Source organism: Athene noctua, chromosome 4, assembly GCF_965140245.1.
Source record: "Athene noctua chromosome 4, bAthNoc1.hap1.1, whole genome shotgun sequence".
NCBI lineage: Eukaryota > Metazoa > Chordata > Aves > Strigiformes > Strigidae > Athene > Athene noctua.
In genome coordinates this window covers 6498020-6515570 of record NC_134040.1, presented here as the reverse complement: position 1 = coordinate 6515570, position 17551 = coordinate 6498020, and the positions used below count along the sequence as shown (strand labels likewise).

At 38.0% G+C, this 17551-nt stretch overlaps 1 protein-coding gene across 1 annotated transcript in view; it reads right to left on the bottom strand.

The window, feature by feature from the left end:
• EIF2AK3 (eukaryotic translation initiation factor 2 alpha kinase 3) overlaps positions 1–17551 on the bottom strand; it is a 44394-nt gene that overhangs the window by 7188 nt on the left and 19655 nt on the right. Inside the window, exons 3-13 of the mRNA XM_074904301.1 lie at positions 15287–15481; positions 13197–13327; positions 10890–11124; positions 10465–10627; positions 8982–9119; positions 8357–8479; positions 7558–7778; positions 7097–7209; positions 5925–6047; positions 4519–4668; positions 2747–3515 (exon numbers count right to left, since the gene is read on the bottom strand). Of these exons, the coding sequence (XP_074760402.1) occupies positions 2747–3515; positions 4519–4668; positions 5925–6047; positions 7097–7209; positions 7558–7778; positions 8357–8479; positions 8982–9119; positions 10465–10627; positions 10890–11124; positions 13197–13327; positions 15287–15481 (2361 nt within the window). The remainder of the gene's footprint in view (positions 1–2746; positions 3516–4518; positions 4669–5924; positions 6048–7096; positions 7210–7557; positions 7779–8356; positions 8480–8981; positions 9120–10464; positions 10628–10889; positions 11125–13196; positions 13328–15286; positions 15482–17551) is intronic.

Genomic DNA, 17551 nt, shown 5'->3' with positions numbered 1-17551 from the left:
TTGCAAACTGCCAGCAAAAATAAGCCATCAAGACCACATTCAGAGAAAGGAAGTTTCAGGCAGATGCACACAATTTTGATTTGCCTCATAAGAATACAACCACCCTCTAGCTTACTTATCTTGCCATTTGCACAAAGAAGTTTCTCTCCAGATTCTTCAATCAGAATAAGAATTCCTTTTTTTTTTTTTAAGAGATATGAATAAGCTGCTCACACATCTGGAAAACTACTGTTTAATTCAATTAATGCTACAAAACATATCTAAGACTGTTCTTGCAGTTCTGTGAAACTCAATTTCTTTTGAGCTGTCAAGCATGACCAGTGGCTTATCCTGGGAGTAACAGTAAATTCACTTGACAGACAGACTTCTGTTTCTATATTTCATTTTCTTCAGAAGAATTTGAACTGTGACCTATTCACTTGCCTACCCAAATTCCTGCCATCTTGTCATTATGGTATCTCTGATCAGTAGGAGCCTACTACTTAACAGTGCACATTAAGACGCATTAATTTAAACATTTAAAACATCTTCTTGAATCTTTAAAGATGCATGCATACAAATTTATTTTCACATCGGTCAGAGTTTTTGCTGGTACCAACCGGAGCAAGAACTGGCCTCTGTTATCAGCTAGCTCTGCCTCTAGCAAAGACAAAAAACAGCTTTGCACGTTATTTGCTTTAGTGCTGGCACGAATTTAGGGTTGCATGACCAATCTCTTGGACAAATTACAAAATTAGGTGAGATATGCTCCTAGGACCTTCTGAAAACTATAGAAAAAAATTAAATATAATAGCTGTTGTTTTAACCAAATTAACACATAACAGACAAACTTCCAGGATCCAAAAATAACATACATACATGCATGGGAAGTTTTCTGAAGCAAGAAGTTGCTTGTTCAGGGAGAGCCTTTCCAAGTTGTTTATACCAAGGTAAACAAAGTAAGATCTCCTGTTCAAATTGCTGCCAATACTGAACTTTTAAGATGTTCCACCAAAATGCTACACAACTGGTGATGACGAGTAATACGGCTTTAAGTGAAGATCTACCTAAGCTTTACTGAACAGTGATCTCAGTAAGGACTACAGAGCTACAAATGACAGTATTCTTAAGAAAGGTTATTAATTAACTTGTCAGGCAACATATTAGAATAGAGATTTAATTACTTTTCTGGTTGGTTTCTCAAACACTAAAGATCTTTCAGATAACTAGTTCAACGTAATTGCTTAATGCTGATGGGGAAAGAAAATACTTGTATGAGTTCATGAGTTCTTCTAACTCTGACATACCCTTTCACGGTTACTGAATTTGAATCTCCTTTTACTGCCACATCTGAGATGACATTTTTATCTTTTGTTTCTACTGATACCAAATGATTACCAGCTGAGAAGCTACAACAACAGTTATAATCGTTTCAGTATTTACTCCATTGAGGTAGGTATTAACATCTTCTTAAATAAGCAAAGAGAAACAGGAGCTGCCTCTCCACTGTTTGGCAAAAGCAATCCATTTCTCAGAGCTCATTATAATAAGACTAACTTCAGATGGGCTCTTTAATTAAATTCTGGTATTTGGTAACACACACTGACACTTCCAGTGCTAAAAGTTCCATCAAGATTAGGCACTAACAGAATCAGAAGCAAAATGAAAGAAAGGTACAAAAAGTTACTTCTGACTTCAGTTATGTAAAAAACGAGCTAAAAACCACCTTTCCCAGTCTTAACTGTGCGGATGTTCTTAGACTAGACTTTAAAAAGATTATGAATCCTACAGAAAGCATTGTGATAGTCAGCACTGACTCAGAATTCTACTCCAGGACAGTTTACATTTCAATCCTGGAGCAGTAATACTCAATTTTTACTTACTTTAATCAGGAGTAACAGCACTGCTCTTAGGCAGTAATGCCATAGAAAGAAGGAGAAAAACACCAGAATTAGAATCACAGAATGATTTAGGTTGAAAAAGATCTCGAAGATCATCGAGTCCACTTAACACTGCCAATTATCTGCTTCACTTGAAACAGTGGAACAGGATCCAAAATAAATTTCTTTGCCACACAGCTCAGCAATGAACAATCCCGTTAAAAAACCTGAATTAAAAATGCCATAAACCAAATGCAACCGATCTGTGCCAGGTACAAGAATTCTCAATGTAAGAAAGACTTTAATTGCAATAATGAATGAATAATGTTTATTTCCTGGAGCTCTGCACCTCCAGATTATTGTACAGACGTTAACTCAGCTTTTTTAACACCCATGCTGAGATCACTGATAAGAGTCAGCTATTTTAGTAGGATTTGTCTTCAGTGCCATATTACTCCCCCATACAAAAAAAATTTACTTGTATCCACACACTCATGATCTGTCAGTTTAAAGCATAACTCGACACTGAGCTAAACAGCCTGGCACTGCTGCATTAGGAGCAGTCAAATTTGGAACTGCTGATGCTCAAGTGTGTAACGTAGTGGAGGGAGAGCTACCCTGTGATGCCATTTGAGTGAAATCCATGCATTCTAGGAATTTTACAGCACCAGAGACTTCTGTATGATACTCTGGGCACAAATAACGCAAGTTATGATAGCTCCAAAGATAATCTCACAGTACTAAACCAGAAAACGTCTGCTTATAGGACACAGTCAGTGAGATAACCAGTTACAATCAGAATTTGGAAAGTTCAGGCATTCATTGATGATCATGCCAAGAAATAAACAACCCCAACACATATCCTACAGTAGCCTATCAATACAAACCTTGAGATCCCTGTGCATTAATCCTTTGCTATGCAGAAAGTCAACTGCTTCAGCTATCTGCAGAAATATCTGCAGACACTCTGTCCTTTCCCTCTCCTCTATCATGCATCTTCTGCTCATCCAGTCTTTAAGGTTCTCTTTCCGGCAGAGCTGCATCTGGATGTAAAGATACACCTTTGGAGAGGTGGGCTTGACTTTTTCGGCAATATTTTTAGACAGGTCCAGGCTTAAACTTGTTGGCCTTGGAGGAGAAACAGAGAGGGGACTTCCTGAAGCAGATTTCTTGTTATCAGATTCCTTTGTACTTTGTGCCTTATCCTCAGAAAGACTCTCATCATGTGAAACATCAACTTTATCTTCCTTACTAGAAGCGTTTCCACAACCAGAATCCTCAAACACAATAGAAGATGAGGTCCCTTCCCTCAGGTGTACAACAGGAACAGCGGAAGAACAAATTTCCAAGGAGTGACCCAGCTCGTTATTGTTGATAGTACTGTCTTCTACATCACAGCCTGTAAGGACACTGTCCTGAAGGTTTAACAGTGGATCTTCTGACTGGTGTAAGTCCCTGTTGTCCGTGGCAGAAAATTCCAGGGGAGAAAACTGGCTTCCGGATGAATCGGACTGACCACAGGGTATTCCCACGGACCTTACCCTCTCTGATGAAGTGGCAATAACTTCAATGTGCTCCTTTGTAGAAAATGGCTCTGTTCTTATCTTAAATGATGGGACGTCCATAGGACTGGGAGAACTGAGTGGCCAATCAGTGCTAGAAGAACAAAACGGAGAGATCAATACTACAGAACTTCATTCTGCTAGAAATGCATTTTCAAAAGCCAGGTTTTAACAACTGTTAACCTCTGAGAACTATGTCATACCATAACAGTAAATGACTACCCAAGTCTGGGAATCACTAATAACCAGCATTTAGTATCCCCTTTTCTTAGCGAGATAATGTTTTCTCATTGAGACAAGAGTGTAGATAAAGGAAAATTTAGCAAGCGCTACTGCCTGGATTTCCAATGTGCAATCAGGCTCATCTTCAGCTTGAAAAAATTCAGTCCTTTAGAACATGCATTGCAATGACTATTTAAAGTGCCTTGGAAAAATTACAGCTGTGAAATGTTAATTTGATCCCTGAAATATAAAGATCACTATATTCTAAAAATTGTTAAGATGTTATTATAAGACCGCTAAATAGTCTTTTATTAGGCCTCATTCTTTAAATGCTAACATACATCCACTTTTTCCTTTCTCTTAACATCCTAACTCCTTTATCTAATTTTCCATTTTTAACCCTCTTCTAAAAAGCTTTGTAAATCATCACTCCGATTATCCCTCACGTGTTTCTGCTGAAATAAGGTCACTGAAACACTGGACTACTGAATCAGATCCATCTAAACCAAGAAAACAGAGAGCAGGAAAGCAAGAAGGAAAGGAAGAAAAACAACAAAGATGCCACAGTTTAAAATTGAATCACCATAGCAAAGCTCCAACCTCCCAACCACCCGAAGATTCAATTATGGAAGTTAAATTAACTACAAGATGTTTCCTACGCTGAAAGAATGACCTTAACACAAGAGGACCCCAAAACTGAGAAACACTATGCACATGTGTGATATATTTGTATGTTGTTCAACTGAAAAGTTGACAGGCTAAGTAAATAACCATCAATTTCCTATATTCTCTCCATATTCCTGGATCATCTACCAGTTCTCCAGTTCGGCTGACGTACAATCTCAAAATCAATTGTTTAAAACCCCACAACTTACCTTTCATCTTTTAACCACTGTTCGTCCATCTTTTCCTGCCATCTCTCAGGTGGAGCTTCCAGCCATGCATTGAAATACCGAACAATACCCGGATGCTCAAGTTTAGCTAACGCCTTGACCTCCCGCATCACCTTTTCACGAGCCAGCTCCCTACAATATGGGGTGAAGAGAACAGAGACATGGTCACATAAAGCAACAGCATAGTACAGAAATTTCTGCAAAGGAATGTAATCAAAGTTAGCCCAGTATAAACCAAGTCAGTAGCACTGCTCTTCACACCAAAAGACACGTATGTCTTAAAGTCCCCAGAGTAACTCCTTTAGGTTAGAAGCGTGGAGGAGCAGTATGTGCTCATAACAGCTATGTCTTTAGTCATCCCTTTCCAAATAATTACAGGCAGCAAAACTGAGAAGAAAAGGTTCATCTTGCTCTCAACTGTTTAGAAGGATAGAAAAAACACCACTAAAAGCAATATTCTACAGGGATGTAGAAGACACTGATGCAAAAGATGACAGACAGTAACACCTTAGTATTTCTTTAATTGGCATAACATAAGGAGACTGCATAAATACTATCTCCATTCTATGGACAGGAAAGGAGGTAGCCTGCCATCTTATTGAAATAAATAATCTCTCTTCATAAGACCATAACTGAATCAAATTAAGTCAGATGGTTTTATTTAATGGGTTTGAATACGCTTTGAAAACATAATTTAGGCTACCTTAAGTTTCTGAACAAAATTTTTAATCTTAAGTAGTCACGCTTATTTAACACATTCAAAAAAATAGTAATTCTAGATTTCATAGCTTTACCCCCTCCCTCTACTGGCCTGCCTGTTGCTGTTCTAACTTGAGATTTCCAGAAGCAGTGTCTCCCATCTCCCACTAAAAGGAACTGCTGCAAGCTCTGTGTAGGGTAATTCAGCAGCATGGCTTGACCACCTATGACTGAAAGAAAAGGTAGGGGTTGTGGGACCAGAAAATTAAACAAATGGACAAATGGAGTCAGAAAAGCTGGTGAGGAAGAGAGAAAAGAAAGAGAAGGTGGAGTAGGAAGGGTAAGGAGAGGAAGGAGAGAAGCAAATTAACAGCGCTACAAATAACTGGTCCTGTTATCAAAGACTCTACTCATCAAGGAAATCAATGGAGTTCCCATGTAGTCGCAGCATCGTCATAAGGGTCCTGCTATGCAAGTATTTTAGCCAAGCAGGTCACCCTTCTGCTGTGATTACATACGCCAAATTCTCAATGCCAAAACTAAGTCAACACCCCCCGCCATTAAAAAGTATGTCATTCATCCTAATATAATATCTGGAAAATCAGTTCAGGAACAGATGGTTCAATGTAGGATGGGATCCCACTATTCATTCATTACTTACTCTATATCTGAGCAAATTCACTGATTACCTGTTAGGTAAACGGATCCTTTTGATGGCATAGTTGCAGTCATCCACTTTATTCCTGGCCTCAAAAACTACTCCAAAACCTCCACGACCCAGACACTGAATTGGTTCAAAATCTGTCAGATACCTGGGAGGAAAAGGGTGTGAGAAAGGGACAGAATGGAGGGAAGACAGAGGAAAAAAATGCATTAGCACAGATAGAAAGTAATTTATGACTAGGAGTGAAGTATTTCTGAACAGGCAAAACATGCTGAGCGACTTGAAGCTCTTCTCATCTTTTTTCCCTGTTCACCCACTGAGGCAATCAGATGGTTACCTATTTAGGAGATGGACAGTTGCTGATTATGCATTTATCCAGTGTCTATCACAGCCCAGCAAGATCCATTATGTATGCAGACGACAAACTGAAGTTTTTCAGAATATCAGATTGGATGCTTACTGGATCAGGCCCATGAGTATGTAGCCTAAGTTTCTATACCCAGACTAGGTGGTGACAGTTAAGTATTTTCAAAATCATGATCTGCATTAACCCCACCCCAAATAACTATTTCTGCAACTAGTCCTTCTAAGTATCCCTTCCAAAACATCACTGTTCTTAAATCTCACTACCTTTCTTATTCTTTGCCATTTTATATACTCTATTTCTCACTTCCAGTGAGTTACAAATGTACAGGAAACAATCACATTTTCTCCAGAGTATCAGGACACACCCCTATACACTCTTCTGTCTTAACCAACTCCTTCATAACAGCAGCAAAGGTTTGTTCCAAGTAGAGTCTGCTTATTCTGCAGAGTATATAAATCATCATCTGCTTCTATCTGCAATTGCCTTTCACTGCTTTATCCCATGAAGACAGAAACAGAGGGAGTAAACACTGATTAAGACCTTCAGGAATCAATCCTCCATGTCACGCATCAGCAGGAAATAAGAGAACAATATTCTTGATCACAGGTATCCTGCAGACTCTCTGGGATTGCTTAGACTAATCATAACTGCAATCTCCCATTGGTAACGGGGTCACAGGGTTCTCTAGGTCAGTTCCTGATTATCCTGCAAAGTTGGAGGACTAGGACAAGGGTAGTTAAGAACAAGTGAACACCTACTCTTTCCTCCAGATAGTATTAGCTGTCACACTGATTAAAAACCCTGTATGTGTTGTGTTGAACTGAGCTCACCTTGACACGTATCCAGAGTTCTTGACATCACTCCAGCTGCTGTCTTTAACATCTCCACAAGTGGGCTCATATTTACTATCAGTCTGACACTGTGTTTCAGATTCCTTCCGCAGCTAACAAGGGTTACCAAAACAAGAACAAAAAACAAGCCAAAAAAATTCAACTCCTTAAGTACTTGGGATCAGTTTGTACCCCTAGATATGGCATTAAATAATTTCAGTGTATATATCTCCAAAGACATCAGATATGGTTGAAGCAGTCTCACCTGCTCGCTGAAGCAGTTAAGCAAACTGTACGCGGCAGCTGACAGCCTTCACGGATAGATTAAACAATAAATTCAGGCTTTTGATTTTGTTATCTCATTAATTAACTTATTACTACTACTTGCTGCAGACTCAAAACAGAAAGAAAACACTAGAACAATACCTTCTGTATTTAGGATGCAGAAAAAAAATACTTACTCTGCTGTAAGGATGGGGATGGAAAAGTTTGCGTACGATAAAAGTTGTGGCCACAATGCAAAATATAATGGTGCCAACAATTTCTTTCCACCAGTGAAGCAGAAGAACAGGATCTTTTTTGCGAATGTTCTTGTAATTGGTATCATCAAAAAATCTAACAGTGATCTGGGTGCTACGTTTATTTCTCTCTCTCTTGTAGTAGGGTAAGTAATAACCATTATCTGTGTATAAAAGAGGGCACAGATTTACTTGTAGGTAACTGCAAAGCAATTTTTTCTTTTCATTAACAGGTTTCCTCAACAGACACAGGGTATTTTTGTTTGCATACCCCACGATTTTAAATGGTACATGAGCAAATTCAGTTAATCAAGGTTGTGGACTCCACAGCAACTACGCCTCCCAAAGTCTGCCACTTCAGACAGCCTGACCACTAATAGCTTTAAACCAGAATATTTTCAATATGGAAAACTTCACACCACCAAGCTAAGTCTCCAGTACTGTTAGCAAATTCTGAAAAAAATAATTCACAAGCTTTTTCCACTTGGGCCAGTTAACAGTGGCAATGGCAGTACACAAAATACCTCAGCAGTAGCAATTTCTGGAACTCCGATGAGCTTTGCGTGGTGCTAAGTGTACATACAACACAATCTGGAAATCCTACTTTGGGCAATAATTTCCTAGTTCATTAAATGTTAAAAAAATACATATATTTAAGATCAAATGGTCATTTATTGAATTTCACAGATAATAGGTGGGTAAACCTATTTGAAAGACTTCAAAATTTGGAACTTCCACTTACCATATGGATACTGCAGAACTGACAGTGCTCCATTACTGTACTCTTCGTGAGAATACTTGTCATTGCTGAGACACTTATCAAACTCATCAGACCCCACCAACACTGGAGTCCTGGAAGGAGAATCTAAGCATAGAAGAGACACAATTTTCTGAACTGTTACAAAAATTCTGTTCTTGTAGAGAACTCCAATTGCATAATCTTAGAAAATGTCTCTTGGACAAGACCATGAGAATCAAAATTAATGCAAGGAAACATTAAGAAGGGCATTTAAAGGTAACAGTTACTTAAGACCTCTCCCCCTTGCCAAAAATACTAGTTTTGGACAAGTCAGTTCACTCATATTCACATTACTGCAAAAAACTTCTTCCTCTTTTTGTTGAAAAAATTTGGTTTAGAAGACTCAACATTTCATTATTAAAAAAGACCTTATTAAATCCATAGTAAAAGAAAACAGACATGAAACACTTAATTAGGAAAACATTAAACAATTAATAAAGCACAGAAATAGTTCCTGAACTGGTTTACAGCTGGAAGCATTAGACTAGTTTGAAACATACCGGAAATCATGAAGATGTGCTGTTTTTCAGAGCTAAGACAGTAAATGAAACTCTGCATTGCTACTTACGGATTAAGGGCTTCCACTTGATTTTGGGAAGAGGAATAATGGCATTATCATTCCTGGATTCCAGAGCCTTTGGGTTGGTTGGGAATTTCTCAGAAATTCTGACTGATGACTGAAGATACAACTGGCCCCTGTACATACCTAAGTAATAAACCAGAGAGCGTATTAGTCTTAAGATTTAGTTCTCTTCACCCTCAGAATAAAATTGCCCAGTTAAAATACATGGTTAAAAACATTAAAAAAAATAATTCTTTATATTCATAGAATGATTATTCTGAGAATCTGAGATACTGACTCTGATTGCTAGGCTGGATGAGTTCAAGTAGTATGTTCCCTCTGTTCTGAAAAAGCAAGAGATCAGGACATCTCATTTTCACTGTTGGAGAGCTGGTGCTACAGAAAAATGCAATTTTTAAGAGCTATAAAGCAGCTGGGGCTTTGCATAGGTAAGACTTTTTGAAACTTCCTGCCCTTGTTAATGCCGGTACAGATTACTCTTCAACAGGCATTGCCAAGAAAGCTGAAACAATCTGGCTTCTTCTTACTGTTATTCTTTAACTGTGCGACCACTAACAGGAAAGGTACAAGGTGTAAAGACTTACAGAAAAAAAAAAAAAAAAAAAAATCTAAGGCCAACAAAGTCTTAGAAAACCAAAGCACATTTACCTCCTAGAAACACAGACAGCTGAGAAGAAGGAGGACCTGGGACCACTCTATTTCAAATTGTCACAAACCACATCAAATGAATTCTGATAACTGGATGAAAACTTACATCACATAAAACCTTAACTGAAATTTCCTCATGGCAACTACAGTTACTGTAACGAGTGTAGAGGAAAAAATTAACGTGACAAATTAGCAGGCTGAAAGGAGATACTGCTTATTGCTTACCAAGCAACAGGACTGTCTTGTTAGCTATAAACCTATCTGTAAAAGTTTCAATCATCTCCAATGTACAGAAACTACGAAGCAGTGAACACTTCAGAATCAAAATGGAGAAGATTTACAGTTTTAAAATGTTATGGTTTCAAAAAGGGAAAAAAAAAAAAAAAATCAATCTTTTAACTATCAATGTTTAGGCTAAACAGTCATAAATATTAATTCTGCCATAGCCAAAGGTATGCTGCACCTTCTGTAATTGTCATTATTTCTAAGATGGGCACACAGAACTCTGACTTTTAATGACAACAGCGAAGATCATCAGAGCAGTCTAGGAAGAGATGTGTTCTCATCTCTACTTTTTGAAAGTCTTTAAATCAAGTCAAGGTGCCTCTCTAGGATATATATTAACGAAGCCTCAACTTTGGGGCTTTAGAAATCAATGTGGGTTAAATTTAACTGCCTTCATTATGCAGAATATCAAACTGGACACGTTACAGCTACTCTTAATTGTAATCTACCAGTACAGAAAGATCTGCTTTACTACAACCACAACAGAAAAAAAGAGTAACATTTATTACAGAAAACGTCACGGTCATTTTCTCACCCAAATAGACGCTTGATTCTGTGGCACCTCTGGCAGCTTCCACAAGATCTTCTTCATCTTCCAGTACTTCATTGTTCGCAGTGTAACTTGTGTCATCAAACAGACTGATTGGAATTACTTTGCCATCCTTAACCAGCCATGCAGAAGCAATTGGAGTGCAAAACTGCAGAAGAGAGAGGTAACTGGAAAATTAATGTTGTATTAACTAGATACAAGAACAATGTTAAACAACGTGCACAAAATTCCATGTTTTAGTTTTTATAATGAATGTAGCAGCTCAAAGTCAGAACTTCAGTTAAAAAAATTACAAGCAGATGTGTGCTTCTTTACAAAGACAGCACCTGAAACCCAAGATAAAAGACTTCATTTATGATGCTGCAAAACATCTACTTTTGTAACATTTAATATTCTGTCTTTTCCCGTACCTGGTATTCCCATTCCAGATGTCCTCCTCGTCTGTTAAAAGCCATCACCTTCCAGTCAGCTACTGAGACCTTTATCACTGTATCTTTCATCATAGCTTCCTGCTCATCCACATCCGAAATAATTTTTGTTTCTTCTTTATTCATGTTTGATTTAAAATTGCTCTCAATATATCCTGCTCTAGTTTCAATATCTGGGACATAACGCAGCTCAAAGTGACCAACACTGAAATTCCACCTTAAAGAAAAAGAGAAAAAACTTTCTAGAAACAACTTGCATATTCCAAAGAAGTCCCAAATCCTCTGTCCAGAAGATTCTTAAACTGAATTACTTTTATTTGGCCCATATTTTCACAATAAACTCTCAGACTGTCAGGTGAACACGGCTGTACCAGGAGGGGGAGTGCTAATCCAGAATACAAACCAAACTGAGAAATCTTGCCCAACATGATGGGCGAGTTAAGAAAACAGCTGGCGAAGTAGGGCCAACGGCATTAAAGGGTTAGTATATAGAGAGGACAATTAAAATCATCAAGTAGTACAGCTGGATCTGTTTAGCAGGAAAATGTTACGTAGCTGATGAAATCAACAAGTACAAAGCATTTATGAAGCAGCATTCTACACAAGACGTTTCATTAATAAAGCAGATTTAATTTGAAACAAGGTTTTTCAAGTGGAAGGAGGGACAATGCTTTGTTTTGGTTTGGTTTTTTGTTTTAATACCACACACAACCTAAAACACAATCTCTCTTGATAGGTACTTCATGAAACCAGGACCACTCATGTCCAACAGGTGAACACCTGAAAAAGACAACTGTTTAAGGAACACAGAGTTGTCTTGCACAGCCAAAAGCTCTTTAATTTTTGTAAACCAACAAATTAGGGCAGAAACTGAAAATTATTTTCAGGAACTGAAAGAATAATTCTTTTACTTTTTCCATGATACAGCCCAATGCCATAGAGGAGATACATATGGGAAAGGACAGCAAGTTCGTGTCTTGAACAGCAAGAAGGGGGAAAATATTTCCTGAACAGTATGTTTAGGTACCTAAAGTTTCCTAGGACCAGTCTGGCAGCCACCAGGAGCCAGAACTGTCTCCTTAAAGAATTTATACCCTTACGGTAAAAGTTTGGCACAGTATATGAATTCAGTTGATTTATTAAATTTTTTTCTTTCTCTGGAATAAAAACCCAGATCTATCCTGTAAAATCCATAGCAGCCATACCACGTCACAAGGAAAGCACCTCTATTTCTGACTACAAAGACAGTTGGAATCTGGTGCACAAGATGTCATACTACGTTTTTTAAAGACGTACAAAGGAAAAAGCATGTTTTTATGACATACGACTCTCTGCCAGTATCAGTCTCCAAGAAACACAGAGCCCAAGATTTTCTCTTTTCAGACATCTGATCTGCTGTTCTACTGGAGTTCTAACTAGGTTCTCTCTGATACACTACAGATGTACAACCTGTCAAATCCCACTGCAAACAGAAGAGGGAGCAGTGGAACAGGGAATGGCTAGTTCTTCACTAAATGGTTGGGAGGTTACTGTACCTATGGATGGCAACCAGCCTTTGAAAGTTGCACTTTATGAAGTGGGTTTTGGTTGGTTGGGGTTTTTTTGGGTTTTTTGGGGTTTTTTTGTAGAATACATGTCTGTACTTTTATAGAAATCTTGATGTATTAAAACTTCAACGTGACAGCATTAGGAAAGTCACAGACTGAACCAGTTTCTACAGCTTGTAAAGAACAGACCACCTACATTATGAAATGAACAAAGTAGACTTAAGAATGGGACTTTTAAAAAATAAGACTGAAGATGTTTTAAAATATCAGCCTAAAATGAAATCTAAAGACATCAAGTATAAAAAAACCCAGTGACAGTTACCATGAATAGGTAAAGAACTTAAAAGTGAATCAGTAGGTCATAACAAGACTTTTAAACTGTCTCCTTTTGTTCAAAAATCAACAGTTGGAACAAACATTAGACTGTGTAGTAGGGCAAACTCTTGAGGTATGCAAGGACAGGGAAAGGAATTTTCATTTGATTGAGAAGAAATATATATGCGCACGTATCTTTTCTGTCTAATCATCTATAAAACAGAAGTCCAAGACATTTTTTGAAAGCACTGAAGAGCAAAGGGGTTAGGATCCTAGCCAACAGTCTGGTGCATCCTTTTGGTTAACAGCTTAAACTCCCTTGTGCAACTCCTAGTCTAATGAGCATAAAAAGAAGATCAAATCCTTAAAACATTACATATTAAGAACTTCTTTCTATTGGATTGTTTCTGAACAACTCTATACTTACTTTTCATTGCCACTGCGTGGTCCAACAGCACGGACTGTTTTCTGGGTTCGATGTAATAGGAGAGTCTCTTCCTGTTCTGTTTCATCGTCATCCCACCGGCGACAGCCCATAGCCGAGCAGATATACTTCACCTAAGGGACAAGGCAAGAGACCTGCACATGCTTCCAAGTTCTAAAGAACTTCAATACAAACAAATGTAAATCAACAGTAATATTCAAAGCTAACAATCTGTACAGCACATTTTTGGCTCGCAGGCAATTTGAAGCTCTGTGACTTTAGACACTCAACTTGAGGGATGTTGTATAAGCCTGGTTTAAGAGATAAGGGCTTTTCAGAACTAGTTTTCAAAAGATTCTAGGAAGTCTATAGGTTTGGGCTATTTTGACTACCTTCTGACTATATTTTGCATGTATTTCTCCCTCTAACAGAAAGAAATCTTAGCTCTATTTTCCCACTATTTCTATGGACGTCCAAAGAACATTCCTACAAGACCCAAGGCATAATTCTTTCGTGCCGTATTTTTCTCAGCATAAATCTATCAGCTTCAAATTAATTACTACTGATTTATATAAAATAGTGCAGAACCTTCTGCCTTTGCCTTGTCAGCTATTAAAGGGGAAAGAAGACCTTATTTAACTCTCACAGTTACACAGACTTTCCAACAGCACCAGTCTCCAACAGAATTTGGATTATATGGGCAATTGTATTTTGAAAAGGGAGCTGAACACACTTCCAGGAAGTCTGAATAGACATTGGACTGCCAAAGACAACAGACTGCCCAAACTCTTCATGAGGAAGAGACAGGCACTATTTCCTGTATAAGGCACCTTCGCTACTGTGGGCATAAGCCAGGAATCAAAACAAAAACCAAAATTGCCACTTCCTGAACACTGGGGGAGGAGCAGTCTGTTGGTGCACAGTGCCCTCTGATATCACTGAGGAAATCAAAATGATTTCATGAACTCTTGTTTTCGGTTTATGCTCTTTATCACTAGTGAACCCTTTACACCATGCTATAGAAGGGTTCTAATTAAAATGTATGATCAAAATTTTAAAAATTATTTTGTGGAAAACTAACATTGGAAGTTTGAAATTTTTACAGTGAATCTATTTTTTAAACTTTTTTAAAAATGCACCAACATTTCTGATTTAGCAAATGTCTGTTCTTCACTACACAAAGGATCTGCAACCATTTTAATGACATCTGACATTAAGGAGGGGGAGGGGGATGTCAATCCTAGGACTCTGAATAATGCAATTAATTCCTGTGGTTTCTCTAGCCTTTTTGTACTTCCGCATTTTTCAAAATATACCACTTTTAACCAATGGATTTCAGACGAAAAATACCTTCTGAGCTAGTCAGATAGCAAGCAGTTTTCAACTTATTTTTTGCATATTACTTTAAAATGTAGCAAGAACTTCTAAGAGATAGTAAACTCCCTGACAACAACTACAAGCCTTAAACTTTTGTATATGTTGAATGTTTTTGTTTTCAACCAGCTATCCCTCATTAGTTGTGAAAAATCTCAAATTAGTTGTGAAAAAAGTGTACCACCTAAAGCTTTCTTTGATATGCAGTAAGCTGAACAGCAAAGTCTATTTCAAGCAGAGCTATATGATAAAGCTGAATTTTCCCAGCTTGGTAGAAAGGGTCATCTTTCTTTTTTTCTCCTCACCTCTGGTCACAAAACCCCTGTTCCTCTCCTTGGGCTGGCTCTGGCACTCCCTGACTCCTTGCTGAGCTGGCTACAGCTAACCCAACACAAAACTAATCCAATAAAAAGTGAACAGTTTTCTGTTGGGTTAGCAAGCTGAATCAGCTTAGCAAAGGGTAAGACAAGTGCTAAAGCCAGCACAGGGGATAGGGCAGGAGGAGATGGCAGTGAGGGACTTAGCCATACCATCTAACTACACCAGCCATTAGCCTTACTCCAGCCCACTGCCTTTGTTGCCCAGGAAGCTCAAATTCTGCTCTTCTGTGCCATCCAGTTGTATACATGAGCTGTACTGCAGTTTAAATCTCAAGAGTAACCTCTTTGCAAGACAGTGCTCAAAACACACATACACAAGGCAACTTTTCAGGCTCTCACCTTCCCTGAGTATGAGCTCAGCCCATAGGTTGTCAAAGACTTCCCCCCAACTAAGACAACGTCCTCGCCAAATTTGTAGGATGACTCGAGAAGAGATTCAACTGTGAAAGGAACTGCTTCCATGCTCTCTCGATCCCGATCCCACTGGAAAAGGTCCCCATCCAAGGAAGGGATTATCATCTTATTTCCAAATACCTAAAATAATTGAATTGAAGGTTAGCTACCGTTTAACTACAATTCTATCAAAACACACAGACCACAAATGGAAACAGAAACACTGTACAAGCAAGTACAGTGCATCATACTCCAACATCCTATTTTATGGTTTCATATCCCAGAGTCTTATCCAGGCTTTTCAAAGTTATACTGAAGACAGAAAACTTCTGGGCATTCAAATCAAATCTGTATTTCACTATTCTTAGTTAACAAACAGTTCAGTGTGTAACACTTCTTCCACTTTAAACAAAACATTTTAAAGCTTAATCAGTTCATAGATGAGCATTTATCCAAGCTGTAGCAAATACAGGGAGAAGCATTCTTGAAAAGACAGTCACTAGTCGAAGTGCAAATTTTGCAGATTATTTGTGATAGTTTCAAGACAATGGCATTGCAAAGTTCTACTTCATGGTTGGTTTTTTTCCAGAGCTAGTTTACTGCTAAACATAGAATCAATCATTCTGTCTAAATCAGAAGACTGAATTTGGTTTTAAAAGAAAGGCAGAGGCTGTATGTGAACTCTTTTACAATTAATTACTACTCCTGAATATCCATCCTCCTGTAAAGCAGAGAGCAATTATTATTGAGATCAGAGCTCACATTCCACCTTTGCCTTTCCAGACAGTTAAATCTAACTTCTCCACCCCAGAATGTCTTATGTTTAAGTAAACCATTCCTTTAAAACTTGCCTGGCTTTTTCTTAAACACACAAGTCAAAAATAAAAAAAAAAATCTTCACCAGGATATGGCATTTCATCCATTACACTGAGATTTTCAAGGAGATCCTAGTTCGGAAGTATGAGTCATTGTCAATGAGTACTAAGGGACTTATTAAGAAACTCATTATCAGCATGACAGACCATAACTAATACGGTGGAGTCACAGTGGCTGTGCCCATCAAGAACAGTGAGAAACTGTAATCCACATAAGATTAGCTTTTGAGGATATGGATTAACATGGAAGTTTTTAATGCTTTTTCAGAACCTCTGTCCATGTAGGCAGTATCCTACAACATAATTACATTAAATTCAGATACTTTACACATTAGGATTTAAAGACTACTTCTGGTACATGTACATTAGTCACTTCAAACAAAATTTTCCTGCTCAGACTCCAAGGCACAGATGTGTATTACAAAGCCATACAAAAGATCCAGAAAGTTTCTGGTTATTATTTCTGGAACCATCATGAGGATCTGAAACCACAAGCTTCTGCATGATTAAAATTCTCTCTAACATGAGACTTTATTCCTCTAACTGGGTCACAGATGAGCAAACAACATTAAGCAAAGTTGGGATTCACCTAAACAGGGAGGGAAAGATATATTTTGTAAATGCATGCATATCATGACTAATACCTCTTCTTACACTGTTTGATACACCTCATTCAAAGACAAAATTTAGGCAAGTTACCCGACAATACCGGTGACTGTATTTAAGATCCCTAAAGGATCCAACACCGATGCTTTCTGGCTTTGAAAAGCCTTATGATGACTGACAATTAAAATAAACACTCCTCTCAGGAGCACAATGTGTAATTGAAGAGATGATAAAAATAAACCCCTGAGAGTAACTGGGAAGTTCTTTACAAAGCAAAATGAGATATGTTCTTTCCCTCCCAGGTATCTATCTACCTGATGGCAAAAAAGGCCAAACATCCTGGAAGCGACATTGCATGAGATCCGTGACGCACAAGAAATGTTGCATTATGGCCTACCGTTGGTGAGGAAAAATACATATACACATATGTATACAGAAATAAACCAACAGAAAAGTAAAAACTTGTGTGTGTGTGTGCTGGTGGTGTCTATGTGTGTGTCATTTGTAGCAATCACCTGATCAGTGGAAGAGTAAAGCAAACAAACAAGGTTTGCATAAACATTCATATTCAAGAGCAGCCTTGTGATCTTGAGAAACAAAGTCATGCAGATTTTGGAAAATACCTTTTTAAAAACAAAAGATGCCAGTGCCAAAGTTGCAGCTGTAACCATGTTGAAGTATCTCGTTAAAACACTCAACACAGAAGAGTAGTAGCATAAACTTTTTGTCA